Here is an 18,028-nt window from a genome sequence, read left to right as displayed (position 1 = left end):
AGTCAGCCAAGGGGGAATTTTGAACAAAGGAGAAATTCAGGAAGATTATCAAAATATAATATGAATTGGAGGAGATGATACTGTCTTTAAAAGTAGATTTTATTGGGGCACCTGGGTAGCTTAGTCAGTTAAGTGTTGGACTCTTAATTTCAGCTCAGGTCATGATCTCATGCCTTCTTGAGATCATGCCCCGTGTCAGACTCTGCACTGACAGCACAAAGTCTACTTGGCATTCTGTCTCTCCCTTTCTCTCTGCCCTTCCCCTACTTGCATGCACTTGCTCACTCTCTCAAAATAAATAAGTAAACACTTTAAAAAGTAATAAAAAATAAAAAGGAGGTTTTATTATTATTTAGGTATGGTGAAGCCAACAAATCAAGAGACAATTGGCATTGATAAGATAGTTTGTTAGACAAACAGACTCAAAAGGAAAGGTCACAATATGCCAAGGGAGACACATGGGAAGCACCAGGGAAGGAGCAGGTTAAGCAGGGTAACAGATTTAGGATTGGCTAGTTTGGATAATTTTAGCAGGTTCTAGGATTTAGGAACTGTCTCTGTCTGGTACTTGGCTCTGGAGTGATTCGGTGGATCAGGTGGATAGTAGCCTGGAATATGAGAGCCCAATAAAGAAGGCTGTTGGGAGTATGGCCTCTACATTGATTACTTTGCCTATAAAAGCCCACTCACAGTGGAGTTGTTTGTGATCTCTCGGAATCAGCTAACTCTGGACAGGATAGTACCAGATATCAAATCATCAAAATACAAAAAATAAAAAAACATGGTTAATACCATGATATATAGGGATATATAGGGATATGGCAACTCCAGCCTGAATATGGTAACATCATGGAGAGAGAGACTGTAAAGGAAACTCTAGAAAATATTCAGGTTTGGGAAGAATACACAAACAGTTAAAAATTATAAGTATAGGGGCACCTGGGTGGCTCAGTCAGTTAAGCGTCCAACTCCTGATCTCAGCACAGGTCTTGATCTCAGAGTCATGAGTTCAAACCCTACATTGGGCTCCACACTTGGCATGAAGCCTGCTTAAAAAAAAACTGTAAGTATAAAATATCATAATCTTAGTGGCTTAGTCACTGCATCAATGACTGAAAATGGAAAGCTGGTTAATGCAATTAATTTGAACTTAAATAGCAAAAATAAAATTATTTCATAATTTCTCATAAAATTCTGTGTGAGGTAGCCACATCCCCTTCATTGCTGTCTCACTTTTATAGATGAGGCAACTCCAGTGTAAAGAGATTAAGAGGCATACCTAATTCATACATGTAATTCACACAGTGAAATGATACAGCCATGAAATGTTGAAAGTAATAGTAAAATCTAACATGTATTTAGCACTTACTGTGTCCAAGTCAATGTCTACAAGATTAAAAAATTATATCTAGTTTGAGTTCAGTTCTTTTGCTATATAGTATGTGGTCTTTGGACTAGCAGCAGAAGCAGCACTTGGGAAATTCAGATTTCAGACCTTACCCCAGAACTAAGGAATCAGAATCTACAGTTTAACAATATTTTCAGGTGATTTATATGCACATGAAAGTTTGAGAAGTGTTGCTTTACACACCACACCACACCACATCTGCCTTTACACTGAATTCGAGGTTCCAACAGGAACAGGAAGAAATATCAAGCCACTGAAAATGTAATACTAGAGCCTGCCACCCCCTCCTGTCACAAAAAAATAAGATTGAGACAGGAGGTACAGATTTGTGGTTAAACTTTCACAGTGACTAAAAAATGCTGAGGAAAACAGTTAAAAACAAAAGAGAGACTGGGACAAAATCCCCATTTATTCAAAATTCCCATATATAACCACACCAAGAACTACACCCTGGATGTGATCATCATATTTTAACTACAATATTCTAGTCTCTGATACAATTAATAAAGACTGGCATTTTCTTCACCTAATGTGGAACACATCATGAAATACATGTATTCTTCACCTCACTACCAAAACCATCATTGCTGAAGGATAGCACATAAACCATTCAGATTCCTGTCACTATAAATTCTGGGCCTTCAACATTGATCAATAATGCTTTTAATTGTCCTCGGCTCCCAATTTAAACTTTATTAAATTTCCCAACCCAACCCCTAACGTCCCAATTCTCACGGCCTTAGGTGAGTTGGTAATGTTCTCCATCTGTCAAGAATGGCTTGTAAAAAGGAGATCTAGTAACTAAGGTTGCAGAAGAACATTTGGAATAGCCCCCAAGGAGGAAGTCAGAGACTGAAATAGATGTATCTAGTTTGACTATCTGCATAGCTCCTCAGCAGATATTTTGATAAGAAGAACTTATTGACTCTAAAAATGGAAACTGAGGAAGGCACCACAATAAAAGAGCCATTTGAGGTAGACTTCAAAGAATGAGTAGTTTTTCCATAAGCAGAAAGGCTCAGCTACTAGAATGAATGAGCAAAGTCTTGAGAATATAAAAGCAAGACTCTGGTTTTCCTCCGTATTATAAACCTACAGTCAAAGCAAATTTACAACCACTTGCTTCCCTCTATGTGAGAGGAAGAGTCAAGCTATATATCTTTTTTGTGCTGAGACCTTAAAGATCAGCTTTTAACCTAGAGTGGGTTTTTATGGCTGAGTTATAAACATCCAAGAACTAAAACCTGACAGTTCCTTAAGTATTGTCACAGCAGTAGATGATGCTTCAGTAATTTCAGCACATTTCAACTTCTGCTGAATACTGTGCCTTAAGCATGATGAGATTTGATTTTATCTGTCTAAACAACACAAAGGGAAGTACAGAGGTTGCAATTTCATGATGAATTGAGTCTATATAGCCAGCCACACTGGATAGTCTTGAAAGATTCTTTCAAAGTGAGACTCACCAAAATGGACTAAACATTTTGCCAGGTAATTGCTCAACTTTCCTTGTATATCCCTTGAATAAGCATAAGCTGTATAATTTTTAAAATATCAACCAACATCTTTTCAGTAATATACAAGTTTGCAAAGAAGATTGTGTGCAGATGCATGCATTATGTGACTGAATCCCCCCAAAAACTTCACATGGTAAGACGGGTCCTATTGTTGTATGTATGGGGTCAAAAGGAGGATATGATTTGCCCATTGTTTTATGTGAATGATTGAAATTAAGACCCAATATCAGTGTGTTAAAAATCTAGTAGTTAGTGCATTAGAATGGAATGTACCTCATACAAACTCTTAATTCACCCGGGTTTGTAAAAAACTCTTTCAGTTCCTCTGCCAGGTGTGGAGTGACCATATTTGTGGTTTCAGATGCAAGATGTAATTGGAGCAGCTACAGCCAATCAGAGCAACTTCCGAAACAGCATGGATCATACCATTTCCTACATGAATACTTATTCCATTCCTAAGAGTGTGCAGAAGCGGGTTCGGACTTGGTATGAATATACATGGGATTCTCAAAGAATGCTAGGTAAGTAAGGCAGATTACTGATTAAATCCCTGTATAGCATGTCATATAATGGAAGTTCTGTAAGTTGGAAGCAGACACTAATTGGAGTTGAACAAAAGACTGGAAAACAACTAAATGTTCTTCAAAGTATTAATTTAATACAATGAGATTTTTTTTTCCTTAAATGCCCAGACATAACTTACTGGTTATGCAAATCCTGGAAGATCATCCACAGCTATTCCTGAGGACATGACAAGTGAGGAAGGGCAGCAAAAGGAGCAGTAACAGGTTCCTTCTTTCTCTCCAACTATAAATACTACTCCATCACCTTGGTTTAGGAGGGAACTAAGGACAAATAACCCTTGGAAACAAGGAGTTATGTTTTTATACAAAGGATTTTCAGATTTAGAATGAATATTGGAATCAAAATAAGGATATAATGTATCAATTCTTTTTTTCTAAATGGATGTAAGAAAACATAAAAATAATCAACTCTCAGAAATTTGTCCTATACTAGAGACTAAGAATGGGCAGATTTATTTATGGAACATTTTATCAGCCTGAAGGCCTATCATTTCATTCACATACAGACAAATCTTTAATGTATTCACATTCTTCATTGAGTTAATAAGCAAGTAAATAACAATAATTTGAATTTACTCAGCAATTTCTCTTTTAGATTCCATTCCAAGCTGAGCCACCTACCAATTATTCACAATTGAACAAGTCACTTACAGTCTGTCTGAGCTTCAGTTTTTCTGTTTCTTCTTTCTGCAAAGCAGGAATGAGAACACTTACCTTAGGGTTGTCACAAAGGTCACCTAAGATAGTGACAGAGCTCAGTAAGCTTTCAAATGCCACATGGTGGTACTCATTATGACTTGTCATCCCCAGGATGTTAGGGCTGGAATGTGTAGATCAAAAGACAAGAACTGGATCCTTTTTCCATCCAGGTAGTTCACTAGCCATTGTTCCATGATCACTAAACTTTATATCTAAAGTTTCAATAAACACAATGTTCGGAAACTATTCAGAGCTATTATGTCATTTGTAGTTAAAATACTATACTTCTCTTCTCTCATTAAAGTGATAGTGCTATTGTGATATGTATGTATGTCCAATAGAAGTAATAAAAATATAGAATTTGATGCAGCTGTTTATAAAAAGAGTTGGCATTTTGTTTCCTTAATTTAAAAAATTTTCTTATACTTTGGTGACTTTTTTTAATTATTCTGCTTGTGGGTTTATGTTTTTGTCTTTGCAAAGATGAGTCAGATCTGATCAGTACACTGCCTGTCACCATGCAGTTAGCCCTCACCGTGGATATGAACCTCAGCATCATCAGCAAAGTCGACTTGTTCAAGGCAAGTGCTTTTATAATTAAGAGAAAAACACCATATCAATTTCTCTGTAAAGTCTAAGCTCTTACTGTATACAGATTTATTATTTTTATTGCCTTATGTTTTAACAAAATCAGCAATCTGGAGAATTTACATGAAGTTAGAGTCAAATAAACTGGGTCTGTCTTTGGCAGATGACTTCTTTATTTTTTTTATTTTATTTTTTATTTTTTAAAATTTATATCCAAATTAGCATACAGTGCAACAATGATTTCAGGAGTAGATTCCTTAGTGCCCCTTACCCATTTAGCCCATCCCCTCTCACACAACCCCTCCAGTAACCCTCAGTTTGTTCTCCATATTTATGAGTCTCTTATGTTTTGTCCCCCTCCCCGTTTTTATATTATTTTTGTTTCCCTTCCCTTATGTTCATCTGTTTTGTCTCTTAAAGTCCTCATATGAGTAAATTCATATGATATTTGCTTTCTCTGACTAATTTCACTTAGCATAATACCCTCCAGTTCCATCCACGTAGTTGCAAATGGCAAGATTTCATTCTTTTTGATTGCTGAGTAAGACTCCATTGTCTATATATACCACATCTTCTTTATCCAGTCATCCATCAATGGACATTTGGTCTCTTTCCATACTTTGGCTATTGTTGATAGTGCTGCTATAAACATGGGGGTGCATGTGTCCCTTCGAAACAGCACACCTTTATCCCTTGGATAAATGCCTAGTAGTGCAATGCTGGGTCATAGGGTAGTTCTGTTTTTAGTTTTTTTTGAGGAACCTCCATACTGTTTTCCAGAGTGGCCACACCAGCTTGCATTCCCACCAACAATGCAAAAGAGATCCTCTTTCTCCACATCCTCGCCAACATCTGTTGTTGCCTGAGTTGGTAATGTTAGCCATTCTGACAGGTGTAAGGTGGTATCTCACTGTAGTTTTGATTTGTATTTCCCTGATGATGAGTGATGTTGAGCATTTTTTCATGTGTTAGTTGGCCATCTGGATGTCTTCTTTGGAGAAGTGTCTATTCATGTCTTTTGCCCATTTCTTCACTGGATTATTTGTTTTTTGGGTGTTGAGTTTGATGAGTTCTTTATAGATTTTGGATACTAACCCTTTATGTGATATGTCATTTGCAAATATCTTCTCCCATTCTGTCGGTTGCCTTTTAGTTTTGCTGCTTGTTTCCTTCACTGTGCAGAAGCTTTTTATTTTGATGAGGTCCCAATAGTTCATTTTTGCTTTTTTTTTCCCTTGCCTCTGGAGATGTGTTGAGTAAGAATTTGCTGCGGGCCAGATCAAAGAGGTTTTTGCCTGCTTGCTCCTCGAGGATTTTTATGGCTTCCTGTCTTACATTGAGGTCTTTCACCCATTTTGAGTTTATTTTTGTGTATGGTGTAAGAAAGTGGTCCACGTTCATTCTTCTTCATGTCGCTGTCCAGTTTTCCCAGCACCACTTGCTGAAGAGACTGTCTTTATTCCATTGGATATTCTGTCCTGCTTTGTCAAAGATTAGTTGGCCATATGTTTGTGGGTCCATTACTGGGTTCTCTATTCTGTTCTGAGTGTCTGTTCTTGTGCCAGTACCATACTGTCTTGATGATTACAGCTTTGTAGTATAGCTTGAAATCTGGGATTGTGATGCCTCCTGCTTTGGTTTCCTTTTTCAAGATTGCTTTGGCTATTCGGGGTCTTTTGTGGTTCCATACAAATTTTAGGATTATTTGCTCTAGCTCTGTGAAGAATGCTGGCATTATTTTGATAGGTATTGCATTGAATATGTAGATTGCTTTGGGTAGTATTGACATTTTAACAATATTTGTTCTTCCTATCCAGGAGCATGGAATCTTTTTCCATTTTTTTGTTTTTTCTTCAATTTCTTTCATAAGCTTTCTATAATTTTCAGGGTATAGATTTTTCACCTCTTTGGTTAGATTTATTCCTAGGTATTTTATGGTTTTTGGTGCAACTGTAAATGGGATCGATTCCTTGATTTCTCTTTCTGTCACTTCATTGTTGGTGTATAGGAATGCAACCGATTTCTGTGCGTTGATTTTATATCCTGCCACTTTCCTGAATTCATGAATCAATTCTAGCAGTTTTTTGGTGGAATCTTTTGGGTTTTCCATATAGAGTATCATGAGATGACTTCTTCTTTAGAAGCCACTCTCTCCTAATTGCGGTCAGAAAAGAGTTTTTCAGGCTCTTCTTGAATTAATTTAAATGTAATTAAACTCTATAGCTTTATGTCTTTCCTACTATGCACACAATTTCCCATTTATGAATGTGCCTTGGCAATGAGTGACAGACAAGACCCAAATTAGCTCTGGATTGGTCTGACAATCAGAGAATTGTGCCTAACCATGTCTTCTGTCACAAATGCTTTGGATTTAGAGTTTTTAGATGGCCAAATTCAAATTTAGAAGCTTTTTTTTGGGGGGGGGGGGAATGAATAACAAAGAAATTTTTAACTTTTTGAGCGTCTTTAATTTTACTACTTTCTCCTCTTCTTTTTTTTTTTAATTTTTTTTTTTAACGTTTATTTATTTTTGAGACAGAGAGAGACAGAGCATGAATGGGGGAGGGTCAGAGAGAGAGGGAGACACAGAATCCGAAACGGGCTCCAGGCTCTGAGCTGTCAGCACAGAGCCCGACGCGGGGCTCGAACTCACGGACCGTGAGATCATGACCTGAGCCGAAGTCGGACGCTTAACCGACTGAGCCACCCAGGTGCCCCAGCTTTCTCCTCTTCTTAATGCAATGTACTGCATGTAAACTTTTCTCATTAACATTTAATTCTGTGTGTGGCATGGCACTGCTTTATCTATTTGATTATCTGTTCATTCAGAAGACATTTGTTAAGTTCCTACCATGTTCCAGGCATCATTTTAGCCACTTTGTTGAAAATAAATACTTGCTACATGGGGCCTAAATCCCAAAGAGGAAAATAAAAAATAAATATGAAATATGTTTTGAGGTGATAATTCTATGAACAAAATTAAGCAGACTAAGGCGGATGAGGAGGGTACTGGTCAATAAAGGCTGCTCTGATAAAGTACAATGGAGTATTTAAGCAAAGGACTACAGGAGGCAAGGAAATGAGCCATGCAGATATTGGAGGAGGGAAAGGAGGGATGGGCAGAAAGGCAATATTACAGGAGAATAGACAAGATGAAGCCCTGAGCCAGCAACATCCTGAAAGGGGGCCAGGGTAGCTGAAGCAAGGGCACAGTGATAGAAAGCAAGAATAGTCCAAGGAGAATAAAAGAAAGGGAGGTCAAGGGGGATGGTAAGTTAATAGAGGATCTTGGAAGCTGTAGGATAGACCTTGGATTGTACTGTGAGATGCAAAAACCACTGAAGACCTTAGGCAGAAAGTGACCTATTTAAGATCAGTTTGAAGGGATCGTCTCTCCTATAATGTGGATAATAGACCATGGAAGCAAATGTGGAAGCAGGGAGGCCACATAGGGTTTACTGCAACCATCCATAGAAGACAGGATAGAGACCAGATCCAGAGTAGTAGGAGTAGAATTGTTAGGAAGTGGCCAAATATTGGATATATTCAAAGGAAGAGGCCCAAGTTTTTGCTGTTGATTGTGTGAAGGGAGAGAGAGACAGAGACAGGGAGAGAAAGGAAGCAAAGCTGACTCCATGGATTTAAGCCTGAGGAACATGAAGAACAAATATATCATTTGCAAAATAAGAAGTTTTGGAGTAAGTGAAGGGTGAGGGTGTTAGAAATGGCCTCTGTTTTGGGATGTGTTTGTTTGAGGTGGGAGTTAGACCTCCAGATGAAATGTCATGTAGGCAGTTTGATAAATAAATCTGAGTTCAGGGGAGATATCCAAGCTGAAGTAATAAATTTGTGCATATTAACATATTGATGTACTTCAAGCCATGGGACTGGATGTGATCCCCTAGGTTGAAAAGTGTAGACAGAAAGGAAGATGTAATCCAGACAGAAACATATGCCTTGAAAATACGTAATCAACACCATTGGGGACAAAATGAAGAAGCAGAAGCTGTATGGTAAAATGGTTGGGCAGAGTCACTCCCAGTGTTAGGCTCACCTCAGCTCCATAGGATACTAGAGTTAAGTCTGTATCCTAGGACTCTTTTCTTGATATATCCTTCTAGATTTCCATCCAGATTTTGGTGAAGATATAAACCATGTGATTTTAAAATTGGCAGATGACACAAAGTAAGAAGGAACAGTTTAAAATGTGTTAGATTATAGGGGCATCTGGGTGACTCCATCAGTTGAGCATCCTGCTTCAGCACAGGTCATGATCTTGCAGTTCGTGGGTTTGAGCCCCACATCAGGCTTTACACTGATAATGCAGAGCCTGCTTCGGATTCTTTTCCTCTCCCTCTCTCTCTGCCCCTTCAGCACTCTCTCTCTCTCTTCTCTCTCTCTCTCTCTCTCTCTCTCTCTCTCTCTCTCAAAATAAATAAATAAACTTTAATAAAATAAAATAAAATGTGTTATATTAAAAAACTAAAAATTAACTGAATACTTTGAAACAATGGGCAAAACCAAGATTAACTTCAACAGCATAAAAGTAAAGTTCCAAATTTAGACTGAAAATTGAAATATTACACATATAAAAGAGCCATAGCTAGTTTCACAACATTTTTTTTACACCTGGGCATTTTTGCTGATCTTAAACTCTGTATAAATCAACAGAGTTATGTATTATAATGTTATAATACATGTTTGTATTTGGTATAATGCTATACCAAACATAATTTGGTTTTCTTGATTATTTTAACTACATCTGGATTAACCTATAACATTGCAAATAACCCGTTTTAAGAACTTTTACAAGGTAGATAAGCTAAGAGTTACTGGTAAGAGGTAGGAGTTGAATAGTGAACCAAGGAAATAGTGAGAAGATGATCTTAAAAATAATATTATTTTATGATAATACAAATCAAATCAACAGTTGCTTCTAGTGGGGAGCAGGGATGAAGATACTGACTAGGAAGAGGCATAAGGGGACCTTGTGGGGTGAAATTTTTTGTCTTGCTATGGAAGCTACAGTGTGTTCATTTGTCAAAACTGATTCAACTGTCTCTTAAAATTTGTATATTTTACTTCTTATACATTATGCTTCCATTAAAAAAAGAAGAATGGCCCCAAACAAAAATGTTTAGTTATGGGATGTTTAGTTATGGGAAAAAAATAAATTCAAGAGGAGCAGAGTTTACATATATTAAAGTCACTTATATGGATAAGGAATGAGACTTACTCTATATTGTTTAGCAAAATAACACTCAACTGTAAACTCCATTTCTGAGCAACAGGCCCTGTACAGAGAAGTAAAACCTCTTGGAGAGCAAGCTTGGTCCTAATAGTCTTGATACTCACTGGACACAGCACGGTTTTAGACAGAGAATAGCTACTTAGCAAGGAAGTGAGGGAGGGGCAGTGGGGAGAGAGAAGGGGTGTGGGGAGGAGAAGAAGCACTGAGGCCAACTACTGAGATTATATGAAAGTAGTTTTCTAGTTGGAAAGTAATTTCTAATTTCTAGTGAGACTCCCACAGTGGAAGCTCCAGTGAAGTAGAAGCATCATGGAATGTGGACAAACAGAGTTTTCTGATCTTCTATCAGGGAAACTGGGAGAGAGATGCCTCCATTGGTTAGCAGGTTCAACTAAGTAAATGGTTTTCAAGCTGCAGATTACAATCCACTGGGGGGATCATGAATTCAGTTAAAGGAGTCATAACAAGCATGTAAAATAGAAGAGAAAATATCAGAGTACTTCACACATAAGTAAGGGTAGGTATTATATTATGAAATGTTTGTTTCTTTTATTTAGCTTTAAATGCACATATATATGGGGTCCTGGGTGGTTCAGTCAGTTAAGCATCCAACTCTTAATATCAGCTCAGGTCTTGATCTCAGGGTTGTGAGTTCAAACCCCACATCTGTGCTAGACATGATGCCTACTTTAAAAATAAAAGAAAATAGGGATACCTGGGTGGCTCAGTCAGTTAAGTGTCTTAGTTTCAGCTCAAGTCATGATCTCATGGTTCATGTAATCAAGACCTGCATCGGGCCCCTCACTGACAGCATGCAGCCTGCTTAAGATTCTCTCTCTCCCTCTCTCTGCGCCTCCCCTGCTCATGCTCTCTCTCTCTTAAAACAAATAAACTTTTTTAATAAAATAAATTAAAGTAAATTAAATTAAAGCACATATAAATATGTGTATACTGAGCTCAACATAAATATCTGTGTTACTATAGGGTATGGTCAAAAAAGATATGAAAGCCATGAAGCTAAATTATTTTAATAGCATTTTAAAATGTTATAAAACTCTCAGGGCACCTGGGTGGCTCAGTTGGATAAGCCTCTCACTTCAGCTCAGGTCATAATCTCACAGTTCATGAGTTCAAGCCCCACATCGGGCTTTCTACTGTCAGCGCAAAGCTCACTTTAGATCTTCTGTCTCCCTCTCTCTCTGCCCCTCCTCTCCAAAAAATAAATAAACATTTCTTAAATGTTATAAAATTCTCTATACCTTAATGACTAGCTTAATTGAGAACAAGTAACATAATTGTCTCTCTTTTAAAAATAAAACAAAACCTTTAAATTATGTACCAATGACTTTTATGGGATTATCTCTAATTTGGAAAATTATCAGTTTTTAGCCTCAGAGTTTTTTCTGAGGCTAACATATGTTTTTTTTAATCCATAAAATCAGCAAAATCTGATCGAGAAAAAAAGGTTAAATCTTCACATCTTACTAATGTTGTATATAAATTTAGATTCATTCTTTCCTGACATTTCCATTAAAAATTCATTTTCTTCCAGAAAGAACCCATTTCCACTTATATTTCTGTTAAGTAAAAAGGGTTATTTTTTTCTAAAGCTAAATGAAGTAGAAAGTGAATAGGTATGGGATTTTTCTAAATTTATTTTCGTGAAGGCAGTCTTAGTAGTTTATACAAATTTGTTATTTTTCTTAAGGCGAAAATAGGCTGAATGGTAATCCTACATCCTTACCTCATAAATTATACCCAACTGAGTCTGGTGTTGCTTCTATCAGTTACATACATTCGCAGAGTATCACCTATGCTCTCTGGCTGAGTGCACAATGGAGAGAACATTTGAAGTATGTGTGTGCAAAAGATGCTTAGGAGTCTACAGGGTGAGGAAGTGGAAGCTCCTGGGCAGGAGCCTTCTTATTATCACAAGCATGGGAAATTATAACCTGTTTACAGAATAAGAAGTTACGGCCAGTGCATAGGATGATAACGAAAGATGAATCTAGAAAGGTCAGTGAAGCCTGTAGGTAGTGTGGGCCCAATCATATAAGGAAAGAAAGCTAGAAAGCAGAAAACTGACAGTGTAGATTTCAGTTTTACAAAGACAAGAAATGGAACTACACTGAATAGACCAGAATATCCAAGAGTAACAAAGAAAGATGACTGTCAACTGTTGAAAACCTCCATACCTTGAATTCATCCTGAAAGTGAATTTTCCATATCTTTAAAAGGCAGGCCAACAGAAAGAGAGAGAAAAAGAGACAGAGAAAAAAGAGAGAGAGATCTGGCACCAAGATTGGAGGCTAGCAGGCATGTTTTGTGTATTTTCAATCTTCCAGATTAGGGGAAATAAAAAGTATTTGAAAATCATTTAACTTACGAAGATTTATTTTAAGATGCCTTAAGGGATATTTTAAGTTTGTTTCTTGGGCCTTCAGTCAAAATTTTCATATGGACTTTTCTCCATTTTGTAAATTTGACAATGGATACAGATCTAGTAGAAATTGTTTGCAGGGAATGATTCTATGCTAAATAACCTTGCTTGGAGTTTTTTTCAAAAGACATATATCTGTTGCTTTAATTTTATATTATATTCAAATTTCTTTAAAACTGCAAAAAGCACAAATGTGCTTATATTCCTTTCCTTTTAGCCTTGTGAAATTTGTTTACATATTAGTGGAACAGTGAGTGTTGTAATGCTTTAGCAAAAGTAATATAATAATGGAGTATTATAAATCATAATATGAACAACGTTACATGAAAATTGTCCATACTTTTTTTGATCCTTCAATCTCATTACTGTTACCATAAACCTTGCTATACCCAATTCTTTCATGGCCTCTACATTAGTCAGGATATTCCAGAGAAATAGAACCAATAAGATATGCAGAGAGAGAGAGAGAGAGAGAGAGAGAGAGAGAGAGATTTATTGTAAGAAACTAGCTAATATAATCCTCAGGGTTGGTAACTTCAAAACCTGCAGGGCAAGCTAGCAGGCTGGAGACCATGAGAAGAGTTAATGGTGCAGCTCAAGTCCAAAAATAGTCTGGAAACACAATTCTGTCTTCCTCAGAAGACTTCAGTCTTGTTTTTCTCTTAACGCCTTCAACTGATTGGATAAGTCACACCCATATAATGGAGTATACCACACTTTACTCAAAACCTAATGATTTAAATATTAATCTCATCCAAAAAATATCTTCACAGTAACATTTGGTGTTTGACTATATATCTGAGAAGTCCATGGCCTAGCCAAATTGACACATAAAATTAACCATCAGGGTCCCCAAGCACTGTCAGAACTATATGTAATATAATCAAGTCAAAGATAAGAAACCAAGCTATTGCTAATGCCAAATTTGAAAATTGATACATGTGTCTTCTCAAAAATAATAATAGCTGCTGTTATTGAGTTCTGACTGTGTACTATTCTGTATTATCTGCTTCTGTCAATTAATTCTCACAACACACCTCTAACAAATGTTTTATTAGTATCTCCATTTTACAGAAAGCGCAAATTACTTACCTGACTGAGGCCATAGATCTCAAAGCAATGAGAGAGGGTTTAAACACAGATTTTTTTTACCCCACAGTCTAGGAACTTAACCCATTTATGATGCTGGTTTTCAATTCCCCAGCAACCTTAGTTGGATAAGTGTAAGATGCTGAGGAACCAGAGAAATTTTTCCTAGGGGCAAAAAACAATGCTAGCTCATGGCAATTCTTCAGCAATTTCACAGAATTAGTATTAGCACATCAATTTCACACCCAGATACCTAAATTCACACACACTTTCCTATCCTCCTACTAAGAAAAAACCCTGAATCTCATGTGGTTCTTCTTTCTCTCAGTCAAGGCAAATAGAATGAGAGTAACAGGATTTTACTAAAACTTTGCTTCAATCAGTTGTGGCTAATTAGTAAGATTTGCTTCTTCTACATGGTGTTTTCAGAGTTTCTAAAGAGCTTAGAGATGAATAGTCATAATATTTTTTAAAATTTTTTCACAAAAATGGCTCTCTTCCCTGCAGATTGCATGTTATTACAGCCCAAGCTCAAGTATTAAGCTAATAAGGAACACATCATTTCTATAAGGTTGGGCAGTTTTCTCTACTTTCTTATGATCTATTATTTTGATTACGATTTTTAAATATCTTTTATCAAATAAAATGCTAGGGAAATCACATTTTGCCTCTACCACTAAATTACCATCAATCAGAGAGAATTTAATAAAAGTTCTATTGCTCCACCTAGTGGTCAGAATTTAAATCTTACCTCTTCGAAACAGAGCTTAACAGTAAGAAATCAGGGATCCAGAGATACCAAAATGAGAATGTAGGCACCACCAGTCTGTCAAGGAAAGCACACCATTTCTCACTATCTGCTGCTAAAGTAAAACTGCAGAACTGATCCCAAACAGGACACCTCACTGGGACCCATGACTCATTGTGATTATGAGGCAAGCGAGCCTGGAAAGGCTTTGGCTTCAGGGGTAGGAAAGATGCAGGGGAAGAGTTTTCTATGAGAGTGACAGACTGAGTCAGGAACAGAATGGAAATGACACCATTATTTCTACCAATCACACGGACCCCACAATAGTAACATCCTAAGCAGTTACGCCACCACATATTTTTTCTGAAGGGTTTCAAATCAGAGCATTACAATTAGACTTACTACATTTCATTTTTTTTAAGCTATATTTTTACCCTGGTGGTATCAGTAATAAGGTATTGTTGCTAGACTTTTTAAAGTATTTTCAACAATGAGATTATGACCCAGATGAATTCCATTGAACTATACACCCTGAACAGTTCCTCTGTCTAAAGCATTAGTGGGGCACTCCAGATACTATACCCCTATATTCCTTAGTCTCCAGTGACTCTCAATAGGGTGGGGAAATTCTAAATAATAACGCCCTTGGTTGTGCAATGATGAAGTGACTCAAAACATGAAATGCTTATATCAATTCCTGCCACATAGTAAATTCTGTTGTTATTATTACCATATTACTAACTGAAAAATAAAACTGATTCAATCACACATGAGTTTCTACACTGGTAAAATCATCTTCTTCATGTGGCCCTGCTTGAACATAGGAAGATGGATTGGATTTATCCACAGGGTTTCACTCAACTTGTGACTTTCCCACTTTGACTATGTGATACTGAAGCTCAGAAAAAATATAATTATTGTCAGTTCTCAAGGAACACTTGATGGACGTGACCTTTACAAGTGTTTGCAAATATTGAGCATAGGGTTGGGTCCAACATGACTTAGAACTCAAAAAGTTATGACATAGTAACTTGCAAATTATTATCACATTTGACTTCATTGCTTCCAACAGCTGCCAATAAGTACATGACTGGCATAGTCAATAGCATGGGCAACTGGATTTAGAACTCCCTGCTCTACACATATCACCCATCACTTGCTTAATAGGAATGGAGTCTAAGATGGGACAAAGCATTTCCTTTTATAATAAATAAGTCTGAGCTGAGAAAAGCCCAAGGAAGACTATTGTTTATACTTAAGGATGACTTAGAGTCACAGTGAGTTATAAATTACTGATAACATCTTAAGTTCTGTTTCAAAGAACTTAAGCAGGAATAAGCCCAGAACTGGAGGCATCCTACAGGACTGAGAAAGTAGTCATTCCAAAAATAAATGTTACCAACTTTTCAGTTGTGTTCAGAGCTTACCATTATTAAAAGAACTTTCTGGGTACAGGAAACACCATCTAATCTATATGTTATATTTTAAATAAAATAAAAATAGAATTTCTCTTAACTCTGTCCAGATCTCCAGAATCTTTATTCAAATCTGTGGCACATATTCATATAGCACTGAATTTCCCATTGTTGCAAATGGAATAATCTCTAACAACTTCGTTTTATACATCAGCCCATCTTTATTTAGTGCTTAGCATGCCCCAAATACTGGTGAGACATTGGGGGTACAAAAGTGAATAATACACATATCCAGTCCTCAGTTGCTCAGAAGATAGATTTAAAAGACAACAACAACACACACACACACTGGTGATTCTCTTTCTCTGACATCTATTGCATGTGTGACCTTAGGGAAATAGTCAATAGACTTCCTGAGCCTCCGTCCCTTCATCAATAACCAAGAGTAATAACAAATTAATTAATGCCAGACATCACAGGAAGGTTGAAAGAATAAAACCAGTAAAGATAAGAAAATAGTAAAATTTAATACAAACGTTATTAATATCATGTTAATGTTGATACTTATACAGATACTCTTACTTTATAGAAAAAAGTACATTTATGAAACAATGACTGTGCTCTCACTTCCAGTAAATCAGAAAATTTCTTAATGGCTTCTATAAAAGAAATGGAGCTGCCATTACAAAGAAAGAAAACAGTAGCCCTGGGATGTAACTCTTTTTATACACAATAGTGGAGCAAAGTGTATCCCAAGAAAATAATCATTTTCAAAGGGTGGGGATAATTGTTCTCATATACACAAACTATAACAACTTCATAATGCAAATTTCATTAGCTACGTCTAAGTACAGATGAGAAGGACCTAGTTCTAGATCACAGCGGCCCCAAGGCCAGTGGCACCTGTCCATGAAGCAATTAGGAAACAGAATCACTTCATTGATAAAACGTAAACTGTAAGTTTTTATTACATACAGCTGCTATGTTCCGTTTACATAAATTGATACATATTCTATGCAAATGTGTTAATAAAAATTCATATTTATAACAGTTCAGATGTTTTTCTTTGAGGAAATCGAAACTATAAGCTAAAAGTTATTCTTGTAAGCACTTGCACATTTCGACTGAGGAAAGGAATAATTGTTTGCTTATCTATTTTAGAGCTTATCTCCTAGTTTGGTCTAACACTTTCATGGATTGGGTTTCCTTTATTAGTGCTTTCTGCCTGTGAGCTAACCTGAAGGATAGAAAGAAAAGATGAAACGTATTCCTCCTCAAAGGACATTCTGTTCCTACAAACAATCTCAGGATGTGTGTTTTACTTTATTTTCATTAAAATTAATAAAAGTCAAGCTGACATCTCATCCATTCTTCTCCCCAATTCCATTCTCCTCCCCTTCCCAGAGGTGGCCATTAGGATGATTTCAAGGGTATCCATCTAATCCTCATTTTTATAATTTTACTTTATATAAACATCAAGGCCTATTTTGTGTAACTTTCTCATAGCTGGAGTCATAGTGAATATATTCTACACCTTACTTTTGTGTGCAGCTCACATTTTTTGTCAAGTTCAATCATATCTGTATATACATAGATCTGAATTATTTATTTTAACCACTGTATGGTAATCCAACTTACAAATCTTCAACATTTTTATCTGTCCACAGATTGGCATTATATTGTTTCCAATTTTTCCAGTACTGAAAAAAATACTGCACACACATCTCTGTGCATTTATAGAACAAGAATTATGGTTATAGGAAAACATTTAAAATCATTAATAACTCCTATGAATATTATTTAGTACAGCTGGGAATTTTCATCAAAGTTCATTCCAGTAGGAATTTCTCAAGGAATGAAAACTTAATTTTGGCCTAAAATTATAATTAGGATTGTAAAACTTAATGCCAAAATATTCAAATTGCACATATGAAAATAAATGTAAGTGGATTTGTTTAGATCTTCTATTTCTGATTATTTACAGTGTTATTCTTCTCCATGAATATGAATAATTGAGAGTTAGCTCCATTGCAATGATACTCCAAACATGTTTAAGCTTAAGAACTTTGAAATATATTTCTAATGAATTTTCTCTAAAACATCAAGAACATGAACTTTCTTTAGTGGGAGAGATCCTAAGTTGAATCCAAAGTTTGTTTGTGTTTTTAAGAGTTCTGAGTGATCAGAACACCAATTTACAAAATGAAATTACTCTGAACCAATGACAGCTTTAAAAGAAATCAGGTATATGAGCCATATATTTAGATAATTTTTACTAAAAACAAAATA

At 36.3% G+C, this 18,028-nt stretch overlaps 1 protein-coding gene across 3 annotated transcripts in view; it reads left to right on the top strand.

Annotated features, from left to right (window-relative positions):
* The window catches only part of CNGB3 (cyclic nucleotide gated channel subunit beta 3), a 157,252-nt gene that overhangs the window by 96,019 nt on the left and 43,205 nt on the right, over positions 1–18,028 (top strand). For all 3 annotated transcript variants that reach the window (XM_019453407.2, XM_019453408.2, XM_019453409.1), the window contains 2 exons: positions 3,287–3,446; positions 4,692–4,789. In XM_019453407.2, coding sequence (XP_019308952.2) covers positions 3,287–3,446; positions 4,692–4,789 — 258 coding nt within the window. The remainder of the gene's footprint in view (positions 1–3,286; positions 3,447–4,691; positions 4,790–18,028) is intronic.

Source organism: Panthera pardus, unplaced genomic scaffold (genome assembly GCF_024362965.1).
Source record: "Panthera pardus isolate Hobbes unplaced genomic scaffold, ASM2436296v1 HiC_scaffold_7, whole genome shotgun sequence".
NCBI classification, from domain to species: domain Eukaryota; kingdom Metazoa; phylum Chordata; class Mammalia; order Carnivora; family Felidae; genus Panthera; species Panthera pardus.
Note: the sequence above shows the minus strand (reverse complement) of the source record. Positions and strands in the feature narration are given on the sequence as shown.